The 9,112-nt window shown below is 36.7% G+C and overlaps 2 protein-coding genes and 1 long non-coding RNA gene across 4 annotated transcripts in view; all 3 read left to right on the top strand.

Moving 5' to 3' along the window:
* The window catches only part of LOC143452345 (5-oxoprolinase-like), a 117,713-nt gene that overhangs the window by 62,024 nt on the left and 46,577 nt on the right, over positions 1-9,112 (top strand). The window lies entirely within an intron of this gene.
* On the top strand, positions 3,547-4,711 carry LOC143451625 (uncharacterized). The gene is made up of 3 exons (XM_076952327.1): positions 3,547-3,571; positions 3,626-3,799; positions 4,443-4,711. The coding sequence occupies exons 1-3, from the start codon at positions 3,547-3,549 to the stop codon at positions 4,709-4,711; spliced, it is 468 nt and encodes a 155-aa protein (XP_076808442.1).
* On the top strand, positions 5,286-5,963 carry LOC143452365 (uncharacterized). Its single transcript, XR_013115018.1, has 3 exons — positions 5,286-5,505; positions 5,588-5,654; positions 5,745-5,963. It is a non-coding gene; the product is annotated as an uncharacterized LOC143452365 (long non-coding RNA).

The raw sequence follows: 9,112 nt of genomic DNA, 5'->3' as shown, positions 1-9,112 counted from the left end.
TAAGATTGCCCCCCCTTCATTATTTACGCAGACGCAATGTTTGAGCTTGAGATTTCGAAACATAGTATTTTTCATTTTCAAACATAAAATGGCATCTCTGCCAACAGATCATTCCAGTTTTTCGCCATTACATTAGAAACCATTGCTAGGCATTACAAAATTGCAGTTCAAAACTGCATAGGCTACCACCAAGCATTCATCAGGATCAGTGTCTAGCCAGCAAACTATTCCACTGATAATAATTAACGTAGGTTATTATATTTCATGTTTATGTGCTTTTTTGAGAAATTATTTGTTGTTTGCTGAGATACATAGCTACTGGTATAAAGGTTTAGTGGCCGTGCTAGTTGTTACCAGCAAATATGAATGTTATTTCTCTTGAGCACGTTTTAAGACTTTTTGGCTTTGTAACTTTTTCCTGTTCATTGTCGGGTGTTATTAACAACTGGCGAACAACTGGTAACAGTGGGCGGCAATTGGTGACGTCACGAGGAAAATTTATGATGTGCCCAGTTAAAACTGCTATTGCGATAAAGGACACGGCTCGATCAGTCTACTGGTAGGCCGCTAAGAAATAGTTGTTTTCTAAGCACCAATCTTACTAGTGGACTTTTATTGACTTGTAATGGAAAGGGTGGTTTATCGTACCTTAGCCCGTAAGGACGACCACTTCAATTACAATGTTTGTCTATTGAATTGTAGTCCTCGATAATAAATGAGTCTCAGGTCGTTGTTTCGCTTCTCTTAATCTTAGAATCAATTGTACACCTCGACAACTGTATAATCTGATTATATTTGAAGCTTCTTTGAACGAATACATCAAGATAGAACATTGTGACAGCAACAGCATAAAGACATGTTGCGGCGTTGAACGTAGAAACAAAAAAGGACTGAATAAATCAAAATGCACGCACAGGGGAACAATCGATTACGTCACGCAGTGTTATGCTTCGCTGCTTAGATAGACGAGAATTCTATGTCGTACACAATTTTATATTACATTAATTGATATATTTATCACAGACTAAATACAAAAATATGCAATATTTTTACATTCAATTTACGCAGTAACTCGTTTTTTTTTAAAAAAAAAAACGAGTTTATCTCGTACTATATAAAAACATACTTAACAAAATATAGACTTACATACCCATAATAGGTAAATTGAAAAAAGCAATTTGAAAGCGTCATCGTAAAAACATCGTCTTAAAATACATAGATTATTGCGAAGATGTCATCTGATTTTATGTGTTGCGTCATTGATTTGAAAATAATCAAAACAATAACAAAGTCACGTGATAGATTCATTGTATTCTTTTGATAACAAACCGATCTAGTCTGGGAACTGCTAAAGTTACCTTTGACATTGTGCTTGCACGGTTTAACAGTTGTTAAAATTCTGTTGTAATCCAGAAGTAAGTAGGTTAACGGGGGAAGCTGAAATTGACACTATTACGACATTGAGAAAGGGAGCTTTTTCTGTCGGCGGAATAGTTAGGCTACACATCATACATCAGCACCACCGATATAGGTTTTGCAAACTCCCAGTATGTTATTATACAGAAAAATAAGCCGATGACTATGACAAAAAAACAGCCTTTTATGTATGGTCTAGACTCTAGCCTATACTTAGTGTTAATTTAAGACAAGTTTCTGGAGATTAAGCCACGTTCCTGCGTATGGTGAAATCAGTGAAGAACCTGGCAGCAGGTAAAACCAGATAGGCTATAAGTTCTTGACAATAGCCTACTTGGTATAACACTTGGTAATACATACAGATGACAACAATAGAATATAATCATTTGGTTTCCAAAAATACTCCCATATGTCGATAAAAACACATCTTTATGTGTATGCAGGTTGTTACTTAAGGTTAGATAACTTGAACACTATTATGCAGTTTGGCAGTGGTGGTCAAAGTAACCACATCAGTTACTTAAGTAAAAGTATTATTACTGTTAAAAAATTTGCTCTACTACAAGTATTGCTGTTCAAAACTACTCCATGATTCCTCATCGCTTGAGCCCAGCTTTCTGAGGTAGCCTTTGTGTAAGTTGCGATTGTCACGTACATTTTTTAGTTTGATTTTTTTATATTATTGCTCGAATTTAGAACTGTCCACCAGGGCCACTGAATAGGAGAAAGTGTTGTTAATGCCTTGTCTTTGCATCACAATGCTGAGGCGCCACTGGGTGTTGAACACGGAACCTGAGTCACATATATTACATTGCCAGTGGTCGAACCACTCAGCTATTTAGCCGATTCAAGTAGTTTAAGGAGTACCAGTACTGATAGTTATCGATCAAAAATATGAGGTTCTGAAAGGACAAAGTATCAAGATCTTACTAAAAGCAATACAACTGCAGGAAAATACATAGTCTTATGAAGCTAATTAGTTTCAGACATAGTTTTGTTCTTTGTCAGAGCATTGTTACTTGAAATTCAAATTATAGACTGTATATAAATGGTTTGTGCAGATGTGATTGCAAATGAAAATTACTGCAAATTATTATTTTTGAACTAAAACATTTACTACTTCAGTTTTCGGTAAACCTACTCAGGTATGTTACTTTGGTGTAAAAATTACTTCGGTAAAAGTACCCGTAAACCAGACTGGAAAGCATGGAACTTTTGGACAAGATCTCCAGGGTGCAAGACATCTAAAGGGATTTGGTTTTGTTAAAAAACTTGTGTTATTTCTGAAGTCACAAATATCATTGTGCCAAAGATGGTTATAATAAGCAAAGTCTACTACATTAAAATGCAGTGTAATAATTTCACTCATTTCTCTTTGCTAGTTTGGTATTAGAAGATAGTTTTTACACGACCTCAGAGATGATTTCACACTAATCAAAAATCGGTTATTGAGCAAGACTTAGTACAGTTCTCAGAGGTGAGCAGTACTATAGTACCAAATTATTTTATTGCGGTACTTTATTCAGTACCGATACCATCGGTACTTTTAGAGAACAGTACAGAATCCCTGTACTGAATTAGTTTTTTCCAGAAATTTAAGTCAGTCCCAGTGCTTGGAACTTCTAAAATGATTAATTCAAGCTTTTCAGAAGTTTGCTTTTTAAAATTTCATTTTGATTGAATTTTGATTTCAATTTTAGTGTTTTTTGCTCTTTTAATCGGGTGAGTTCACATTGTTTTTGACCTGAAGTAACCTTTAGCGGGGCCATAATATCAGCAAATAATATCACTTTACAATAAAACATTCTCATGCACATTTTGCTTATTATTTAGAACAATGCGTTGTATTTGTTATATATAACTGTTATAAAATAAAAGATCCTCTAACAACTGCTTTTAACATGCAGTCTGAAAATATTACTGCAACCCATTTTTTTGTTTTTAGCATTATATATACTGTGCCTATTTCGAAGACTACTGTTTATCAAATTTGGATGAAAATAGTGTTTTCAAACTGTAGTAATCAGCATCAAAACGATAAAATAATTGTCTGTTTTATGAGCAGCCATTCGCACAGCTTGGTAAACCAAAAAAGCAACTTCAGTAAATGGCAGCAACTCAGTCAGAAAAATGAAAGTTTGGTGGTATACAGCAAGTATAGGAAAAAAATGTGGGATATTTAAAATTAGTACAATTCACTGCATTCTAGCCTACATTTCATTGCAAGCCATTTCGTCTAGGCCTAGACTATATTTTTCACCTGTCAGTATTAAGCTTGATAATAATTTATTTCCAGATGTTGCTGAGAAGAAGAGGATTTGGATAGAAACACTAAAGTCGCAGCTGGTACATTTTGAGAAACTGCACTGGAATGAATGGTCAGGTAAGTTTATTTTCTGACTTTCTCCTAAATCTGCGAATAATTGAATAAACTGCATGTGCATGTTATGTATTATTTGCCATAGACATGCATTATGTGCAGCAGAACACACATTTATGTTGAATTTCAAAACTTATTATTACTTGGCCTAGTACAGTAAGGCTGCTGGCAGACTGGTGATGCTGTGAAAATATTTGTGTGATAATATTTTGTGAAAATTGATTGAAATGACATGTAGCCTACTTAGCCGGAAATATTTCCACATAATCACTGGTAGATTAGTACAGCAGCCTACTAGGCCAAGTAAAGGTAAGTTTTGTAATTTACATGTCTATTGCAAACATATTGCCAGTGCTAGTGTACAGAGCCTAGCTTAGTAGGCTGCCGGAAATTCTGGTGAAAATATTTGCCGGCTAAATAGGCCACATGTCATTTAGATCAATTCTGGTTGTTGCATTAAGTTTATCTTCAGTTTAAAATGCCTGCTTCTTTTTTTAATTCGTCCCAAACAGATAATTTAAACAAAAGTAAGTTTTCACGTTCAACTTGACTTTGTTGCTTAAACATGAAAAATTTCCGTCTTAAATTTATTTCTATAACGCGGCGAACTACAACCGGTAAATAATTAACTATTATGTTTGTTTAGTTGGCAACAACCCACGCAGATATATTTCGCTTTTATGCGAATTACACGAATCCAGCGACATGGAACTCTTCAATATGGCGTCACTGCGCTTTCCAACAGAGATGGATCTGTATCGATTGAAATTGTCATCATCGGAAGCCGCGATCTTTTGTGACGTTTTAAGCAAACAACAAAAAGAGTTAGAGGAGCTTGGTCTGAGCAACTGCTTCTCCCCTGATGATGTGGAAAGATTAATTTCGGCGATCTCTGAGATGCCTGGAAAGGTTTGACGATGTATTCAACTTTATATCGTTTGCTTAGAACAGCATATGACGTCGTAATCAATTGTTTACATTTGTGCTTATGACGTCATAATCGTTAGTACGAAGATATTTTTCAAGGCAGTTTGTTGAGATTACTGGGCAGTGTAGGTCGGATATTTTGTGCTAATTTATATAAAATTGCAGAATAATTTTGCGACGGTTTAGCGATTACTTAAATCTACAAGGAATGTGGAACCTGCGATAAACTTGGTCGCTTAAAATTCCTTCTTTTTAATGAAAAAATGACAAAAATTTGTTGGATCAGTTTTAGCCTGGCAAGTGCCGGTTAATTTTTGGGTCAACAGAAAAGTTTCAATTTTATTTAAAACTGAAAATATTTTTGCAAACTTATTATCAGGATTTGTTTCTACAACTAATACTCGATAGTGGTTTTAATTGGCCGCTCAAAATTATTTCTATTTAATTCAAAAACCAAGAATTTGTGTTGGACCAATAGGCTAGGCCTAAATCTGACCACATGGTGCTGGTTAGTTATAATTAACCAATCAATGGTAATGTTAACTTGTATGTAGTAATATATTAGCTTCATCAATACACCAGGTTGTAGTTTACAAACATTTCATCTGCAGGTAAAAGAGTTGTACATCAGTTACAACATAATCAAAGACATTCCAGGACCAGAATTTTTCGCTAAAATTGAAGAAGAACTTTGGATGATTGGTTGCTTCGGAGATGGAAGAGACGCAAATTCGAGCGAGAAACAAAAAATTCAACTCGCCCTTGACCAGCTTCATGACTCGGTATTCTTTATATCTTGTCATGTTTGTGTCAACTTGAACTTTGCATAGAAATTTAACTTTTAACAAAATTTTTAATTTATAGCGGTTGGAAGTAAATGTTGATTTTGGCGACTATCTCACTTCGCGCAATCACTGCTGACGTAATAATGGTAAGTAGGTTTCATTTTTAAACAGAAATTCATTATTTACTCAATTTTTATAAAATTTCCTTCCACACATCGATTCACTTTTATAAAAAGAATTGCGTCGTGGCCGGGATTCGAACCGCGGACTTCTGCGACATCGAGCGATCGCTCAACCAGATGCACCATCTACAGATTTATTAATCCATTGATAAAATTGATTTATATTTGTACATAAACTAATAGTGATGTCATAATTATAATTGTTAGACATGTTTATTCAAATAAATATTTACTGCATTATGCTGGATGGTGATTTTGCTGTAATATTTTAGATTGGCTGACTTTTTGTGATTTGAAATATCCAGAGTGAGTTTTGTGGAAATAAAATTTGTTGTAAGACAGAAATTGGTTTTGTGTCATATTTTTAGCATCACATTTATGCACAAACGTTATAGATAGGATTTTATCATCGCTAATTGCTTTGTAGAGTTCAGCTCTAAATTGCTTATATCTGCTCAAATCTAATGAAGCTGGTACTATGGCTTGTAGGCTAAAGCATCCGTCTCGAATGCTGCCTCTACCTTGTAACCAATGATTAACAGAAATATAAGCTACCAAAATATTTATCAACTTGATGCAGACAAATAACAGTAGTAATAATAATAATAACAGCACGGCGTGTAATTGGGGCAAGACATCAAACACACAGAGTTATATCAGGGGATTAGCTTCCTGCTGCAACTTTCGCTACGAGTTGTTCGGCTGGAAATTTACGAAAACAGTCGCTGTTATGCGTTCCTGAGATTCGGAAAGAAACTGCGTCTTTTTTACACCCCGTTTTTATGACAACCAGGTTAGCAAGCAGTGACGTATTTTGAATTGCGTTGAAGAGGGGGGAAAATGCCCGATGTCGGAACGGAACGGAACCACGCCCGCGCTCCCTTTTAGGAATTATTCGCTTTTCGCTCTTTTTTTGCACAAGCAACGCTAGGTTTAAGGACTGCTGTAAGAACATCATTTTATGTAGTGACTAAAAATTATACCTTTGAGACTAATTCAACAACAAAACGGTGAAAAGGATACAACTTAATACGCAACACAATGCACAGCAGCACGTCAGAACCTTGTGATGTCGTGTGTGACCGTGTGATCGTGTCGTGCGTGATCTACTTTTGCATGAGACGCGAAAGCAATATTTGTCGTGGGTTTTGTGCAGTCTGATATCACTTTAACAGCTTAGCAGTGTCACTGCCATACTTTCATACTCGGTTTATGGTTGTATCAATTGTTATGATAGGACGGTTATGACGACACATCACCAACATTGTTTTCTATTATTGCCCGGCTTGAAAAAACGGCAAAGTGGGCAAAGAGCCGAGTGCAGATGTCGCATTTCAATCGCATTTACACAGAGAATGCAAACAGATAAAAAGCTATTTAACGATGGTTTGTGTGCATAAAATGTACCAAAAAAGAAGATTGCGAAATAACGTAATTTGTAGCAAACGTTTGTAACAGGTTCTCCGTTACGTGGTTACGTACGTTGCGTAATTATTGATAATTTTGTGCAACATTAGCGAGCACACGCACTTGGTATAAACCTATTGAGGTGGAAATTAAAACTCTCCAGGGAAGTTGACTCTCTTGCGAAGCGAAAAACTGGCAGTTATACCCCGACCTTTTCATGATGGCCAGTTAAGGTGAAAAGCGAAACTCGGCGGGCCCTGGATGCGTAATAATTGATACGTTTGCTTTTGTAAGATGTCAAAGATTTCCTCTTTCAGTATCAGAACTCCAATAACATCCATCGGGAAGCTGAAGGATCGACCAAGGCGTCCACCTTTGAAGTCGTGACAGAGATGCCTCTGGTTTTGCGAAGACAATTCCGGGCCATCTCGTCTTTGTTGACGGCCGCTTGCGATAGCATTCTCACCCCAGTCTTCTGCCTGAGCTCATTGTTCTTCGTCTGGCGAAGAAATTCGAGGTCGCCGGAATCCCATTCAAAGATAGAGCTCAACAGCTCTCTAAAGTAGATGATATTCTTTAGTGTACCCCGCAGCAAAGCGACGCATGAAGCTCCAAACATCGAGGCGCACGATAAGGTCGGACCGCTGAGGTAAAAGTTCGTTGTACTTTGACAGACTATTTGGGCTGCAACAATCTCCATCTCCATCAGCCATGTTTTGCAATGTTCATTTATTGTCCGACGTTGTCGTCATCGACAGCACAATTACTCAAAATTCATTGCCGATACTCGTCGACCAGTTGGCAGAGCTTAAACAAAATTAAATACATTTTAATGTTGATGAGGTATTTACATCAAATTACGTCAAGACACTTTTCCATTACCCGCATATTTACCTACAACTTCCTCACCATTAGTTTTGTCGAAACAATTTTTAAATTAACCAATAAACTGATGTAGCGCTCGCTTTCAAAACTCATGAAAGCTCATAGAGATCTTGCACGTGCGCAGTAGAACCAGCTGGCTCTCAGTTTATCTTTCAGTGAGAGGGCTTTGTCGTCATCCGGATGTTGAGACTCTCCAAATCTGAATGAGCGATCTTTGTGACGTTTGCAGTCATCGAACTAGTTGATCACTCGCTCAACCCAGGGCTGACTGTGCTGCTCCTTCAGCTGATGCTGAATAGTAGAAGAACTGAACGTTTCCGAGAGACCACGCTCGCACCTTCGCCACCACCGCTTTATCGGAACCATATCTATTTCGTGGAGTACACGTGTAAACTCAATGGCTTGCGTGCAACTGTGCAATTAGAAGACAGTCTATGCAAATTAAACCGGGTTTACCAATACGTCGAAAAAGCAAGAAATAGACATCGCTCGCCTTTTGCAAGTTGACCAAGAATGCTGCGATCAAACCGACGGTACGTTCAACCGCAGCGTTGAAAGTAAATTTATAGCCTACTCCGTGTAATAATAATCCTTCACATCCATTCATGATGCGAATGGTTTTGTACAATCCTTTGCAAGTCAAAGTCTGCGGAGACTTACATTCACTATTGTGAAATATTATATGTTATTATATTCTATTATATATTTGGTCCGAAGAAGTTTCGTTTTAAATGAAAAGCCTAAACCGGAACAATTACGACGCAAACGACCTCTTTCATAGTTATAGACTTGACAAGTTCTCGTTTGCAAGAACAAGCTCACAACTAGACGCTCAGAAATCGTGGTTTATAAAATAAATATGACTTACTTATACAAAATTACAATCCAAGTTTTGAAAATCAAGATTTATTGGCAGGATTGCAATGTATATTTCACGTATCCCTTCCGCAGGTCTTTGTATATACGTATATATATATGTGTGTTTTTATAAGAACGTATTTTGTTTTTTTAATTCAATTTTTTAAGTTGCTTTAATTTTGTCGAGTGATTATTCCAATCAAAGCTCTTCCAGCAATTTTATACACAAACTTTATACACCTTGTGGGCATCAGTGCATCAAACGACTTATG

Source organism: Clavelina lepadiformis, chromosome 4 (genome assembly GCF_947623445.1).
Source record: "Clavelina lepadiformis chromosome 4, kaClaLepa1.1, whole genome shotgun sequence".
Classification (NCBI taxonomy): domain Eukaryota; kingdom Metazoa; phylum Chordata; class Ascidiacea; order Aplousobranchia; family Clavelinidae; genus Clavelina; species Clavelina lepadiformis.
The sequence above is the reverse complement of the archived record's forward strand: the minus strand, read 5'-3'. Positions and strand labels throughout refer to the sequence as shown.